The 16,947-nt window shown below is 44.2% G+C and overlaps 1 protein-coding gene across 4 annotated transcripts in view; it reads left to right on the forward strand.

The window, feature by feature from the left end:
- Positions 1-16,947, forward strand: part of Sv2b (synaptic vesicle glycoprotein 2B) — a 149,892-nt gene that overhangs the window by 73,623 nt on the left and 59,322 nt on the right. For all 4 annotated transcript variants that reach the window (XM_057756057.1, XM_057756056.1, XM_057756058.1 and 1 more), the window contains exon 2: positions 11,991-12,832. In XM_057756057.1, coding sequence (XP_057612040.1) covers positions 12,382-12,832 — 451 coding nt within the window. In that variant the 5' untranslated portion in view covers positions 11,991-12,381. The remainder of the gene's footprint in view (positions 1-11,990; positions 12,833-16,947) is intronic.

Below are 16,947 nucleotides of genomic sequence, written 5' to 3' on the forward strand. Positions count from 1 at the left end.
CAGATTCCTGGCTCAGGAAGGGATCACCCGGGTCACTATGCCTGGAAACAGCCCGTGTGATGGGGAAGGTGCCCACGGAGGAGACGATTTGTCCAGGTTCTGCAAGCAGAGGGTGATGCTGTCTCGTCTGTTTCCATCCGCTCAGTGTTGTAGGGCAGAACATTTATTTCCTTACTGACCGCAAAGTTCATGGCTGAGACCCCATAACAAGAAACAGATTAACAAGAGAAAAAGAATACACATTTATTTAGTGGACGCTTTGTGCAGCACAGGAGGCTTTGGCAATGCAACTTCAAAGCCGTGGGAAGATCCGTGGTGATTTTTTTGTGGACAGTTATGCAAACATGTGAGATGTCCTAATGGGGGAGGATTTTTTTTTTGTTTTGTTTTTTTTCTTGTTGTTCCTTGTGTTTAATTCCTTCCAACTCCAGATGTAGCACAGACACCAGTCACGTGGGATGTCAGGGAGAAGATCCGAGAGTTTTCCTCCTAGGTTTTATGGCTTCCTTTGGGAAGGAGATATGAGGGGCATCTCATTTATACTCTGCTTTTGGGGAGTATAAACTGCAGCTTCGGCCGTTTCTTCCATGACCAGGGTACCACATTCTGGAGACAAGTTTCCTGCCTACTCCCTGTATCCACTGTCTAATCTGATCTCCGGTCTAGCACAAGCCCCTGGAACTTTCTCCACATGCTACAAACCTGCTTAAGCCTGAGAAGTTGGTTTCCAATTCCCCAGAAGAGATCACAAAGCCTTCCCTCATGCAAAGTCTGTGTATCTGTACTTCAGCTTAGACGTACAACAGCTTGCAGGTGACCTCTTGCTTCTTTGGATTTCTAGGGAGAACCATCAGTGTGTGGTTTATGATAAAGAACTATCCCCCTCCCCCAATCATTGAAAAGAAAACAACAGGGTGTTAGTTGGTTTCAATGCAAGGGGAAAGTGGTTAAAACCCGCTTTCCTGGTGACAGTGTCTGGTCATGCAGCACGGAAAGACATCTTGTGTTTGATTCCAGGGCTCCTGATGACAGCAGCCAGCAGCACTGGGGGCGGATCCTGTGGCTGTCTGATGTGGGAATGTCCTTCCGCAGCGATGTGCCATCTGCTTCTAGTAGCTGGGGGAGGGGCTTTGAGAAGCTTATGAAAACATTCCTGGCAGGGCTTCTCAAAAGAGACCGGGTTTGAGATAATCCTCTCTATGTCATTTCAATTTAAGCATAGGAGCTGTACTACACCTCCTATGTGTAAGGTGGTATACACTCTTAATCTCAGCATCTGGGAGGGGGAAGCAGGTGGCTTGTAAGTTGGAGTTCTATTTAGTGAGATTCTGTCAAAACAGAAGAAAAAAGGGACAGGATAACAATGACATAATTTTGACGCTGTCTTGATTAGCACCCTCAGCTTGGTGGCTCTCTCCCTCCTCCCTCTCTTGCTCCCCCTCAGACTTCTTTGACATGACACTGCTAGATGTCATAATAGGCTTGTGAGTTTCCATCACTCTAGGGTTGACTTGGGCGGGAGTCTGCGCCAAGTCCTGATACATGCTATGTGGGAGGCAAAGATGACGTATGGTTGGACTCTACAGACCTCATGGGCGGTATGGTACTCCCAATCTAGCAGTCACTGTAAGGATGAGAGACTGCCCTCCGTATCTTACAGGCTCTCGAAAAATGTTGATATCGTTGGGCATCTCTCCTTGTCAAGTATGTAGCCGTCCTTTACACAGGAAAGGAGGTATGTGTAGGAAGTCAGGCCTGTCAGATGGAGGTCACGTGATGTTTTGTGAACCCCCCCAGACCACAGTATTGGTATTTCATTAGTTGTCTCTGCATCTCTGTTATCATAGTACCTGATAGAAATAGCTCAAGGGAAGAATGGCTTACTGTAGTTTATGGCATGAGAGGGTTCTGCCCATCAGGATGGAGGGAGGTAGTGGAGCGGCTCAAACCACTGTGGCTGGGGTGTGTGGCAGAGTGGATCATATTACTGTTCATCAATAAGGAGAGAGAGAGAGAGAAGGAGAGGGAGAGGAAGAGAAATGAAAAGGAAGAGGAGGGAGGGAGAGAGGAGAGGGAGAGGAAGAGAAATGAAGAGGGGAGGGAGGGAGGGAAGGAGGGAGAGAGAGAGAGAGAGAGAGAGAGAGAGAACCAGCCAAATATAATCTTCAAAGACCTACTCCTAGTGACTAACTTCTGACAGCTGTGTCCCACCTCTCCAAGATGCCCAGAACCCTCCCCAAATAGTGCCACTAGCTGGAGACCAGTGGTTCAAAACATGACCCTTCAGATTCGACTGATAAAAGATATAAACCTGGGATGGAAACTACTCTGCCTTTCTCCATGTTTGTAACCCTGGCAACATCTTTTGGGTCTCTGAGCTCACAAAGGTCCTTGTCCAGTCTCTGGGAGCATTACGTGAGATTGTGTATTAGTCCCAGACATGGACTATAGGCTCATTAACACCTTCTTCCTTTGTTGTCTTTCTCTGTATCTCTAGCATTTGGAGTAGAGCCCAGAATAGCACAAAATGCTAGGCTCTAGTGCTATATGTGTTTGCATTCCCGGCAATGTTTGAGCCTGTTCTAATTATGAAGTTTATACATTGCCAAGGCTGAATTAGGGGTAGGGATGGAGAGACAGACAGACAGAGGGACTAATTTCACAGAAGTAGTACACTGGAGTGGGGTGAGTATGTCTGGGCAGAGGAGTATCACAGGGCCAATATCACTCAGGGCTTAGTGATTTGGGATGATTAAGAGATGGAGGTAGGGACTGTGATGTATTGAAATGAGTTAAAAAATCATTTCAGGGAAATAGATGAGGCTTCAAGATCAGCTGTGAGGGTTCTGTTTATAATTTCCCCATTGAGAAAAGTAAGGAGGTTTCCAAAGACCCAGAGAGTCACAGACTAACTCTGTGAGAACAATAGCTAACTGACTGAAGCCAGGGAACCGTAACCATCAGGGAGTGGTGACTTAGAGTGTCTGAGATGTACAAGGTACCCACTTTAGGCAGTCCTAAAAGGATGATGTGTCTCCAGGACTAGACAAGGCAGGGCTAGTTTGCAGCCAAAGGTAGGTCATTTCCAGAAGGAAAAGTATATGAATGCAGAGGCAGGTTAAGACACATGAAGTGGGTCTTGTGGCTTTCCTTTGTATGTGTGTGTGTGTGAAGAAAAGTCCAAAATTCATCTTGATATCTTTAGCAGTCTCCCAGGCTTCCTTCAACTCAAATCCATAAAGTTATAGTTATAAAGTTTATATATATATATATATATATATATATATATATATATAGTTATACACACACACACACACATATAGTTCCTTGAGCCTTTAAAACTTTTTCCCTTTATTTATATTCTATGTCTGCGGGTATTTCATCTACACGTCTATCTGTGCATTATGTGCTTGCAGTGCTCGAGGAGTCCAGAAGAGGGCATCAGATCCCTCAGGACTGGTGTTCTAGATGATTGCAAACCACCATGTGGGTGCTGGCAATCCAACTTGGGTGTTCAGCTCCTTTTAAACACCGAGCCACTTCTCTAGCTCCCCTCGACCCATTGTGATTCCAATTTCCAAGCTGTTGCCCCTGTTGGAGCAATAATCTTCTAGGTTCATTGGCAGCTCTTTTTATTCTTGACATTCTTCCAAAACCTCCAGTGATCCAGATGATAACGTCTTATGTGTGGTAAGAATTCCTTATCCTTGCAGACAGGGTGCTGATTTTATGTTTAGTTATATCTACTGTCTTACAAGGGACAGGACAGTGGGAGCTTGTTAGATTCTCCTGGGTGTTCCCAGCACCTGATGCAGGACCTCTTTGTGACTCCCAAGATTGACAGAACAGATGATGAGAGCAACAATGAGAACCACGTGTGGCCATTTGCCTTGGGAGGAGCTGCCAGAAAGGGGAAAGTGAAGTTGAGAACTTGGGTGTGCATTGCTCAGTGCAGGATAACTTGAGGTCACATCAAGTCTTAGGAAGTGACTAAGGGAAATTTCCCAGCTGTTTGGAGGATGAAGGGCCTGGCAGTGTTAGGATGATTGGCATAAGAGATGTGGTAGAGCCATGCCAATAGAATGGTATAAAGTGCTTGGCCCTAGGCCTTAGGCTTGGCGACACAATGTAGAAGCTGATAGTGTCATCAGGCAAAACCTGCCAGCCATACAAGGAGAGAATCATTGAACTCTTCTTTTTGCAATGGTCAATGCCATCTCCAAGGTCAGCTGTGATTTCATTATTGGCTTATTGGTTTAAGCTATTTGTTCTCTGTTTTTGAGACAAGCTTTCTACCTGTAGAATTATTTTTCAACCATCTCTATTTTGGGAAGAGAAAAAAAAACATATCTGAAATGCCCAGAAGGTTATAATATCTCTTCCTTTCTCCAGGATATTGATGCTTTCTGGAAATATGACCAACCATAATCAGTGATTTCTTAGGGGAGCTTATGTTGCGTCCCGCCAGCCTTTATGTCCAGTAGTAGAGGCTTCCACGGTAATAGCTTCTACTTTCATTTCTAAAGAAGAGTTATCTCTCAAAAGAAACAGGAGCAGTTTCTGATACTTCCAAATCTGCTCCCTTCCTCCCCTGTCCAGCTCCAAAGCTTCCCTGTACCGGCTTCTCTGCTCAGGCTTTGCGGTGTCAAGAAACTGATGCTTTCTCTCGAGTTCTTAAGAGTTGTGTCCATCTTTCACAATCTGTTTCTGTCTTTGCGTCCACATGTTCCTGTAGCCATCTTCCTAAATGTCCCCCTGCTGCACTCACTGGCCAAATGGGGATCCCTCCACCTGACAGTTTGACGTCACCTGAGTTGGGTTCGCTTAGGGTGCGAATGCTCCTGCGTGATCACCCAGGGGTGTCTTCGGTTGTGACTGACAGAAGATGTTCTTCATTGGATAACCTTGCAAGGGAAAGCAGAATGGTAGAGAAGAGATGGAACCTTCCGTTAGATTGGGGACAAGGTGCTGCCGCAAGCTGGCCTTCCCAGCAGCAGTCGGTAGACTTCCATGTGTAGTCAATGTTTCCTGATCTATTGTTGGTTGCCAGGATCTTTCCATTTAGCAGCAGGCAATGCCATAAATCATAAAAACAAAACTGAAGAAAACATTATAATATCCTGATGCCTCCTGAAAGCATCCCTTTTAAAGGTTCTGAGCTTGAGGCGTGTTCCCATTTCACTAGAAAGGATGGTTAGAAAGATAACAGGCGGCTGGAAGAGCTGAGCTGATGCCTCTGAAGATTCTTGAACCAGTATGCTTTGAGGCATACACAATGCATACGAGCAAGGCCTTTCCCTCTGTGTGTATTTACACAATGGCTTCTCTGGTTGTTGTTGAGTTCCTTCTTGGTCATAGGCACCAAACCAAGTTTTGTGAAATGTCAACTCAACTCTCATAACAACTCAGGAACTAGAATGTCATATTTGTCTCGAGCCAGAAGGACAATAGGACAAATGAAAGGTCTTCCTCTTTGCCTCTTTAGCAGGGTAGTAGGATATATTTGAAACACCCTGATGTCTGGGAGACCCAGATTCAAATTCTGATTCTGCTGTCTCTTGCTACCTATGTAGAAGCTACTCATAGCCTCTTAGTACCGACACAGGCTCCTCATCTGTTAACAGCACCCCTTATAAAGTCGCCATGAGGATTCGGTGAGCTATCCACAAACCTCAGGCACCATGACTCCCAACATGCACAGGTAGAACAATACAAATCTCATCTTACTATCATCCGTACACTGTGATGATTATTATCTGTGCATTGGGACTTAACATGTAACCAGCATCCCAGCTTCCTCTCTGTGAAATCTGGACACACCTGGGCTGAGTCAGGGAACCAAGAACAGAGAAACTACTGGTTTACAAACCTCTTAGTACCGATCTGTTTGCTGACTTTCTTTAAAGGTTACAGTGTTAGCCTCCTCGAGCTGCTTGGTTCAGAATCATTGTGCCATAGACCCTTGTTCAGAATGAGGTTAAAAAACAATACTAATCAAATGATGTAATTATTCCCAGAACTCTGAACAGGATTAGGCCTTGAACATATCCTTTGAAGAGAGATGCAAAGGTTCTAAGAGCAAATAGGTTTGGTAAACACTGGATCCTTTATTCACGATTCTCTTTGGGTGATTCACAGACACCCTGTCAAATTGAAAGCTGTAAGTACTGAACAAAACCCTACTTAGCACAACAACAAGACACTGCTACACACCCACTATTATAACTGTAATCAACAAACAGATGACAGTAGTGTGGATTAGGAGGTGATGGATCAGAACCATTGGAAACTGCTGGGGAGAGTGGGCGAGGGCTCAGGCACTTTGGAAAATGGTTTGCCAGGGTCTTACAATATTAAACATATGTTTACCAAAACCCTAGCAATTCCAATCAGAAAATGTACCTAAGACCCATATAGGCATATGCTTACACAAAGACTTGTACGCAAGTGTTCACAGCAGTAGCATCTACCTCAGCTCCAAAGTGTGAATAGCACAAAGGCCCATGTGCCCATGAACACATAAATGAAATGCCATCTATCTATGCAGTACTTCCGGATTTGCCCCACTCAAGACCATGTTAGTTCATTAGTGTTACAATCTTAAGGGTACTTCTCCCTTCTTAGCTGAACCACCCAATTCAGTTCCGCTGTATTAGAACAGAAAGCTGGATTCCAAACTATGAGAAACAAGTGGAGTTAAGGAAGACCAGACAAACCCTCCGGTTTTTTTTTCTTGAGAAATTAAGACAAATACTTTAAAATAATACTAAATCTGTTAAAACAAAGCCAGACTTGGTTTGAAGTTAGAGAATGTCTCTTGCTTTTAAAATGGAAAACTAGGATAACAACAGATGAAGAATGTTAATTATAGCATTGTTTATATGAATAAATATTGAAGTAAGTCATATGCTAAATGGGGGCAAGACCAACCTTAAAATATTTATATAGTTAAATAGTATGGCAATATTTAAACACTATGCCTCTGAAGAACTTTCATTTAGAAAAAAGAATATAGGAAACATTAGTAAAAATATTAGGAAAATCATGAATTCATATATTAGGCCAATAATATCCATAGGATTATATAAATTTGTAGATATTATTTTACGCAAATATCTCTGACAGAGTTGTCTTTTGATGTGGGATTCCCCTCTATATGCTGTGAATACGTTTTATTACCATTGGTTAATAAAGAAGTTGCTTTGGCCTATGGCAGGGCAGAATATAGGTAGGCAGGAAAACTAAATTGAATGCAGAGAGAAAGAAGGCAGAGTGAGGCAGATACCATGTAGCAACTGAAGGAGAAAGACTCCAGAACCTTACTGGTAAGACACAGCCTTATAGAGATGTACAGATTTGAAGCATGATTAATAAAAACAGAATTTGGGTTTCAACCTGAAGACCAGAAAAGCAAAGCAGCCAGCCACTGGCTCTTACTTTGACTTCAGTGCAAAAATGGTGATTCTACCTTCAGGAAACCTCAGAATGAGACTGAGAGCTGTCTCCTCCTGTTTTATAATCCTCTCTAGTTCTGGCATTAAAGGCATGCACCCCTACCGCCTGGTTTCTATGGCAAGCTAGTGTGGCTACTGGGATTAAAGGTGTCCAAAACTGGACGAGCTAGTCTTACTTCTAGGCCTTGCTCTCCAGCTTCTGGTGCCTCCCTTGTGGTACCCACGCTTCTCTGAGCCCCTCTGCCTTTGGATGTTTCCTTACCTCTAGGATGCTATCTCCGCAGATCCTAAGGCGCAGTGGCCCTCCTTCCTCTGAATCCCCTTAGAGAACCTTCTCATTCCCCTCTTGGTCACTTGTCTTGCTTCTTCATGCCCAGTCTTGTTCTCTGTAAATGATGTCATTATGGGAGTGCCTCATGGGGGCTCTGATGCTGGTCAGAAGATGTAAAACACGTAAAGACATGATTAAACTTAGCCCAGGAGCTGGTGCAAAGCTGTAAGACGAGTGTTCAATAAATGAAAATATGTGATTGATAAATAATTAAGATTGTGTATCTGTTACTTCGCTCATTGCTGTGGCAAAATCCCCACCAAAAACAGGGAAGGAAGGGTTATTTGTGTTCACAGGTTGATGGTGCCAGTCCATCATGATGGGGAAAGTTTTGACGGTGGGCATGGGAGGCAGCTGGTCACATCTCATCTGTAGTCACGGAGTAGAGCACATGGTGTTTGAGTCTGTCTGGGACTCCAGTTCATGGGATGGTGCCACCTCTCCTCAGTTGAATCTGTCTTGAAACACCCTTAGACATTCCCAGGGAAATCTCTCCGAAGAGATCCTAAATCCAGCCAAGTTGGCGATCAAGATTAACCAGTGTCAGTGTCATTGCCGAGGGATGATCTGTATTATTTTAACTTGACTTTCTCATAATGGCTCAGCTCCTTGAGAATGGAGTTGATTTATGAACATTTACACAGAACCTTAAGCACCAAAGACACTGGGAAATGCATGGCGAGGGTGGGCAGAAAAACTCAAGTGTGGGGATAGGATCCTGTTCTTCATCAAGATTAGTTCTGCTGCCGCCTGGGTGGGGGGCCTTAACTTGCCTCCTTGGGTTCCAGTTTCTTTCTTTCTGCATGACCCCTACATTCTGTTTAAACTCAGCGCCACACGTAGTTCCTGGTACTGCTTTTCTGTGTTCACTCGGCGCATCCTTTTACCCTCCCAGCCCTCTGTCTCTCCACCCACAGCACAGAGAATCTCATCCCATTCTTGGCCCTGAGCATAGATGAGGAATCATGGGAAGTGATCCATTTGGTGCTTAGCCAATGGCCTCTTTCCATTGCTGTTTTGTTGATAAGCTTGTCGACTGTGTTCTTCCAAAGGCTCACAGTAACAGATAGTACAGATTTTGTGGAGCAAATCAAAGAGATCTGCCACGTCCCAGAGGCTCTTAGAAGTGCTGAGTCAAGATACCAGCAGCTCGGTTCTTTCCAAGAGTCATGAAGGAGACCGTTCCCAGCCCATCTCACAACTGCTGGCCTCAGGCTGCTGCAGTATATAGATGACATTGTTGGTGAATGTCCACACCATCTTCCCTCTAACCCATCTGTCTCCACGTCCAGGTTTGCTTTGTTCATAAGATCACAATTGTTTTAGACTCACTGGAAAGTCCTGTTCTATCACTTCTGTAAAACCTTGCTGTGTGTGTGTGTGTGTGTGTGTGTGTGTGTGAATGCTGAGCCTAAAAACAAGTCAGTGGGCATCTTTTTCTCCTCCTTATTTTGTTGGAGCTCACACGTCAGTTTAATTTTCAGGTAGGCTGAAGGCCAGCAAGTCCAACAAGCCTCCTGTTTTCTGACACCCACGAGCTTGGGTATCTGAACACGCCACCTCATGCCTGTGCACCAAGCACTAACCCACTGATCTGTCTCCCCAATCCCCCCAGTCTCAGACTCTGATCTTCCTGAGATCATGCTCTGAGATCCTGAGGGTTGGGTTTCAATTTAGCTTTTGTGATAATTTAACCCTTGTTGTTGCAAATGACTAATTGGCCTGCTCTCTAGAAAACGTTATGTTGCAAGAGTAAATAAAAAATAAATTAAAAAAATAAATAAACAAAAGAGCTTGGCATTTGTCAATGAGATTGAAGCTTGAGGAAATACCAAAAAACAAAATAAAACAAAAATGCTTGACACTGAAGCCTCTTTGCTTGCCTGGACTAGACATTTACAGCACTTCTTTTAGCCAGCTCGGATGAGTGGGGTTAGTTTTGACGAAGACCTGTTTCTTTCCACAGAGAAGGTTCCAGAATCTTTACCCAAAGTGCTATTTCCCACATATGCTTTCAGAATCGAAAACCTTTCGTTTCTGGCTCGTGACATTTTTGCGGGGCCTCTAGAATAGAACTAACCCAGCAGCTCTTAGGCAGTTGGCACGCTTTCTCCTTGTGACAGCATGCTGCAGAGGGCCCTGCTGTTTATGTGTGATGTATTGTCCTCCTAGGGTTCCTAAACACATGCAATGAAAACCGATTTAGACTATTCATCTGACAGGATCCAAGCCAGCCTGGCCCAATAGAAGTTTATTTACTGGAGACGGTGAAAATTCTGCCAGGGTGGAGTGAGAGTCATTCTGTTAAGTATTCCTTGCTGGGTCCTTTAGTGCTATTGCTCCAGGTCCCCTGGGCTGGTAGCAGTACTGAGGAAAAATGTCCAGGCCTGATTCCCACACCACAGTTTAGCGTCTTCTGAGGGACAGGGCCTAGGATTCCATTTCTAATGAGCCACCTGGGTGGTTCTCACTCACTCTGTGTTTGGGAGTCAGTGTTTCCTGTCATGATTCCAGGAAAGCATGCCTTGTCTCATCGGGGTTAGATGATTCCCAGAGCCGGAGTCTTCCCCAAGGCTGAAGGTGCAGAAATCCAGGTGGCATGTGTGGGGCAGAGGGCCCAGAGATGGGCTGTGGGCAGGGTAAGAGTCTACCAGCTGTGGCAAGGGCACGTGAGCGTAATCCATTGTGAGATGACATCTGTTGAACGTGGAAGAGGACGTGCGGAGGGGGGCTGGTAGGGGTTGATGACTCTGAATTTGTTGGTAGTTGGCCTGAACTGAGGAACAGCTTTCTGTCAGCTCCTATGGAAAGAAGTCTAAATATCTTTCCCAGAAAATCTGACTCCTGGGCACAGGTGGTGTGGAGAATGCCTGAGAGAGGGGTCTAGCCTGTACTGCTGAGGGCCTGCTTACTCAGGTGGGACCTCGGGCCTACTTGGGGAGCTGTGCAAACGTTCCGATTTCTCATGTTCAATAGGCCCTTCTGCGAGCTCTGGAGACTGCATTTTCAAAGTTCCCATCTGATCTAATGAGCCGTTCACCCAGGACAGTATTTAGGACACAGCCTCCAGAGACCTGTGGTCCTTGCAGTGAATTCTAGCTTTGTGATAGCCTCGCTGTTTCTAACTTCCTCTGAGTCACACTTGCTTTGTCCACTAGATGAAATGTTCCTGCTCCCCCTACTCTCTCCTCTTTCCCTCCCCTTCTCCCCCCTTTCTTTTTTCACTCTTCCCTACCTCCTATAGTGCTCAGGATCAGGATGTAGCTCATTTTCAGGCCACATTTGGGAAGATGATGGTAAGCATCATTCGACGATGCCTCAAATATTGGGAGACTTGAGATTCTAGAAGAATCTTGGATGTTGGACTCAACAGAGTGATGCAGTGATTAGAACTGGGTTATAAGACAGCCCCTTGGCCATAGACAATACTGGTTCATGGTTTTTCAGAGCTGGGACTAGGAAAATAATATTGACTGATATGATATTGACATTCGGGCGGGTTATTTGAAATATATTCTTATGCATCAAGTACTGTTGTCCTTGATTTACACAAGAGAGCACTGGTGCTTGGAAAGTGGTGTATATGTTCATGCTTGTGGTGCATTGGAGTCGTGTTTCACAGAAATCCAGGAAGCATGGCTCTGGGTGTCAGACTCTGTGTTCTTGACATTGAGCCAAGTACAAGGTCAGAGTGGTCCTTGAGCCACAGTGCTGATCTCCAAAGCAAGATGGGCCTCCGAGAAAGCTCTCTAGGCTATTTCTGGGCTCTGCATTTCTAGATATTCCATGCTTTGCATTTCTGGTTACTTGATAATGAAGTTGGAAAAGCATTCATTTTAACAATGGAAATTGGCCTGTAGAATACTTCCATTGATGCCAAAAGCTTGACAAGTTCAAAGGAAACCCATAACACAAAATTGTCTTGTGCTGGAAACCCCTTGGCTACTTTTTATTGTGTGTCTGTGTAAGATCTTACCTTTGACCTTTAGCTGGTTCTTGGGAGCTCAAAGGGCTCTCTGCCCAGGGTTTCCCTTCACCTGCCTCACTGATTCAATCCTCATTTAGCTTATGTGAATTCAAATGTCTAAGATCTACTTTACCTAACGCACAAAATACGGATATTAGTAAATACATTCACTTAATTCAGAGATCATGTCAGAATCTGAGCCTTCTGTAACTATCCCCTTTTCTGTCTCTATTCCCAGGGCATCACCTTCAGTAGAAGGACAAATTACCACAGTCAGTGAGCTGCCAAGTGCTGCCCCCACCCTGTCAAAGAAAGCAGCTGGTCCTGTTTTTAATCAGCACCTCTCAGCACAAGCCTCTGGGTCACAGGGGAAGAACAGGGCAGGGTTTGAAACTTTCCAAAGACAATTAATACACACTGAGTGCAAAAGTCCACTTAGGTCGTCTCTGTATGAATCTGCTTGATTTGAGAAAGAAACAAGGGAGGTGCAACTTTCATCGAAGACTTCACACGGACGTACCCTCCATTGCAACCATATCATAGATGATGGTCATTGAGATAGCCCCAGCGTTTACCACAGAGCAAAAGATATAGCTTCAGAAGCTATCAGACAGTTCCAGAACCAAAGAATGGATGGCTACAGGTACCGGGACAACTATGAGGGCTATGCCCCCAGCGATGGCTACTATCGGGGCAACGAGTCAAACCCGGAAGAAGATGCCCAGAGTGACGTGACAGAAGGCCATGATGAGGAGGACGAGATCTATGAGGGAGAGTACCAGGGCATCCCTCATCCAGACGATGTCAAGTCCAAACAGACTAAGATGGCGTCCTCCAGGGCAGATGGCCTTCGGGGCCAGGCAGACCTGATGGCCGAGAGGATGGAAGATGAGGAGCAGCTGGCCCACCAATATGAGACCATCATTGATGAGTGTGGCCATGGGCGTTTCCAGTGGACCCTCTTTTTTGTCTTGGGTTTGGCCTTAATGGCTGATGGAGTGGAAGTGTTCGTGGTGAGCTTTGCCCTGCCCAGTGCGGAGAAAGACATGTGTTTGTCCAGCTCCAAGAAAGGAATGCTTGGTAAGTAGAAACTTCCCAGGTCATTTCCCTGTGACCTCAAATATGTGAAAGGAAAAAAATATACATATGTACTATCTTCTTATATATGTAGGTATACACACATATACATAATACAACATACATATATTTATATATAAAGAGAGAGAGAAAGTCTGTCACCGTTAGACATTTTAAATATGCCATGGAATCCTGTGAAATTATAATTTTATAGTCATTTGCCATTAAGGCATTATTGTCTTATAGAAATAAAGTAGTTAATTGATTGGGTCAGACTTACATAGCTAGTATTAGAGCTTGCTTTCCTATTCAAATCCGTTTGATATCTAGCTCTTTCTTTGATTCCCATATCTTGATTTCTTGAATGACAGACTATTCTTCCAGTAAACCATGTTCCCTATTCAAATAACAATACATTTTGGAAGGGGATAAGCCAGAGGTCTCTTCCATCCTTCCTTCTTCATGTGTCTTCCCAGAACCCAATGACCTCTGCTTCCAGCTTCTCTTATACTAAAAGTTAGTGGCTGAGTGCCCATGTACTTTGGATAACTGAGGGCCTTGAGCAATACCCACAGCTTTTCCGTGGGCAGCTGAGAATCATGGGGTGAAGCCCAGATGGATTCTGAAGGGTAGAGGAGCAGCTTGCAAGTCATTTAGCAGAGTGGCACTGTGAGATCCAAGCCCTAACTATCAGAGCTTGTGGCACAGAGGATTCTATGCAGTTAGAGAGGATGGACACACATGGTGTGGAATAGAAGAGATTCATCATAATATAGCTAATGGCTCATCTCAGTCCCCAAATATCCTGAAAACAAATCTACTCTCTAAATTTAGTGACCATGTAGAGCCCAGGAAGCATGCAGCTTTTGAGAATTTACTGTGAGTCAGTTTTTCATTCAAGATGAAAAATACTTATGGCCCTCAGGAGTTCAAGCTCTGTCTAGCCACCAAACTCATCAATTCAACAAATAAGTACATATTTTTGGTCTATTGTATGCTACTACCTGTGATACAGTCCTGGAGAGAAAACAGCTCTTGTTTCTTAATATATATCGTAAGGTAAGAAGGTCTTCATGAACACAGAAATGACTTAACAACGCCAGGGGTCTGTACTAGCATGTGCCTGTGTGTTTCTAGACCTTGACTTTGGAGAAAGCATTAGCAAATGTTTCTGAGATGGTACACATATTCGAAGCCCAGATGGCCTCTGCCATAACTATCCAAATCCATGACTGTAATCAAAATCATCTGGAGATGACATGTGAACAAATGGACGTGAGTGTGCTCAGGAGGTGGATGCAGGGTCTGTGAGCTTTGAGAGCAAATCTGAAAAGAGTGAGAAAGTGTGTATATGGAGAAATAAGAAAAATTGTCAACGAGAAATAAAATAACATCAACCAAGACGACAAAACTAGCCAAACAAAAAAGAATTATCTCTGGGCCATTAAAACTTGTCTCATACATTTATGTTTAGCTATAATGCCACTTAAAATGATTAGAGCTCCATTAGACATGACCTAAAAAATCAAAGGAGGTTGAGATATACAATCAGTATATCTCAAAGCGAAAAATGCTTTGAGACGCTGGGAAGTCATTCAGCTTGTAGAGCACAGTAGAATTTTAGTTGTGTGTGAGCACACGTACATTCGTCCACACATGCACATAGACACTACCCAACCTCAAATGTTGAACAGTAGATTTGTAACAATTTATTTATTTATTTGTATTTTATATTCATGTTGTTTGGCCTGCATGTATATCTGTGTGAGGGTGTCAGATCTCCTGGAACTGGAGTTACAGACAGCTGTGAGCTGCCATGTGGCTGCTGGGAATTGAACCCAGGTCCTCTGGAAGAGCAGCCAGTGCTCTTAACCACTGAAGCATCTCTCCAGCCCCAAATAGTTGATTTTTAAAAGGGCAAACAAAAGAACAAAATTCCTAACTGAAACCAACCCGTCCCTAACTGACTTAAGCATTTTTAAGTCATGAGCTCATTTTGTGCTGTTCCCAACTAAAACCTAAGTCCCTGTTTACTCTGGCAATGCCAGTTAAGGTTTCATGCCCACCAGTATCTCTGGCACCACTGTGCCCAGCAGACTCATTAGCAGAGCTGCAGCACCGTGGCAGCTCCAGCCTCTTGCAGGGCAAATGCTGGGCAGGAGCTGAGGGCATGTGGTTATGATCTGAAGAGCCCACTCTGGTGTAAGTTTGCCCCATGTTTACCAAGGTGATGCTGTGACTCAAACTGAGAAGGACACATAGACCCTGAGCAGAGATTTCCACAGGAGAGTTCCTGTGTGGTCAAGAAAATGGGAGTCTAAGTGAATCTAGGTGGATGACTAAGAGTCTCAGAGTCACCTTGGAGACTGGTCACATGTAGAAATAGATTCAGAGAGCCTTATCTAAGTGCCAGGAAGGGCACGATGGCAAAATTGTCTGACTTTGAAGTCTGCACTCACTCTTTGGTACCATCCTGCCTTTTCCTTATGCATGGGTTGTGGATAAGAAGCCCTGCCCTGGAGCAGGCTTCTCTCCATGTGGGACCATGCAACCGTGGATAATACTTGAGCACTGGAGTTTGACTGTGAGAGTTTGGCAGCTAGCTATATCATATCGGTCAGTGACCTAGGACCAGTCCCAACTCTCGCAACTAGTTTTCCCGAGGACAAGGTAAGGATGATGACACATTCATTATGAGGACTGAGATAATGCAAACAATGCAACAGAATGGATGCTTTCTAAACAGCTGAGCTCCTTTCTTGGTTCCATGCCACCATCCTGCCAGCACTGGCATGGATTCAGACTGCACTGACATAATGGAGATCAGGGCCAGGCTGCCTGGGCTGAAGTAACACTCTGCTGACTCTTCGTGGGGAGACCTCAGGCAGGTTACTCAGCTGCTTCATGCCTTGGCTCCCTCCTCTGTATAGTGTGTTAGATGGTAATGTCTGTTCTGTAGGATTTCTGGTTCTGAATTTAACCATGCTGGATGTAATGTGGTTAACTTGGCTAACTTGCTGTCTGAACCTCACAGGTGCTCAAGATATCTTTATTGCTTTTGATTGAAGTTATTATTATTATTAACCTGATTGCTTGGTGTAGTGATGATGAGCTACCCATACTCAGGGCCAGATTCACAATGAATTTTGAATATGTGCTTCAGCCAACATGATGCCTCATGGACCCTTAAGGTCAAGCTACTTGACCTTAGCGGGCAAAAGGCCCTTGTGTTCCAGCATTGACCCAGAGCTCTCTTTCCTCTCCCATTTTCATTCTGTTTTGAAAAGAAACTCTCTCAAGTGAAGTCTCTAATTTGACTCTCAGTTAGCGGCCCAAGAAAACAACACAGAGAACAACCAAGGTCTAACTCATAGATTTTTTTTTTTTTATTTTCCTACTGGGAAGAAATGAATCAAATTAGAAAAGTTAAAATGCTCTCTTGGTATCTTAGTTTTTCCTCTTGAGCATTGTGTTCTAGTGAGCCCCTCATGAACATCTGCCTCATGGGGTAGAAAACAGGTTCAAGAACACACAGCCAGCACTGTAGTCTCAGGCATGCTTCTATCAGTGGTGGTCACCTTTAAGACAAGGAAAATGTATCTGCTTTTTAGTTAAGCATGTCCTTTGTTCTTTTAATTATCTATTTCTTTTATTTCTTTCTCTCTCTCTCTCTCTCTCTCTCTCTCTCTCTCTCTCTCTCTCTCTCTCTCTCACTCTGTACGTGTGTATGTGTATGTGAGTGTGCACATGTTGGAGAGGGTCACTTGTTCTTCCCGGCCACTCAGCTAGCTCAGATCCAAAATAATCACAGAGAAACTGTGTTATTTAAATCACTGCTTGGTTCATTAGCTCTAGCTTCTTATTGGCTAACTCTTACATATTAATTTAACTCATTTCTATTAATCTGTGTATTGCCACGAGGCTGTAGCTTACCCACTAAAATTCCCAGCACCTGTCTCCAGTGGCTCCATGGCTTCTCTCTCTCTCTCTGTTTTCCTTCTCTCAGGATTCAGTTTAGTTCCCCTACCTACCTAAGTTCTGTCCAGCTATAGGTTCAAAGCAGTTTCTTTATTCATTAATGGTAATCACAGCATACAAAGGGAAATCCCACATCATGG

The sequence above is a fragment of the Chionomys nivalis genome, chromosome 23, assembly GCF_950005125.1.
Source record: "Chionomys nivalis chromosome 23, mChiNiv1.1, whole genome shotgun sequence".
Taxonomy (NCBI): domain Eukaryota; kingdom Metazoa; phylum Chordata; class Mammalia; order Rodentia; family Cricetidae; genus Chionomys; species Chionomys nivalis.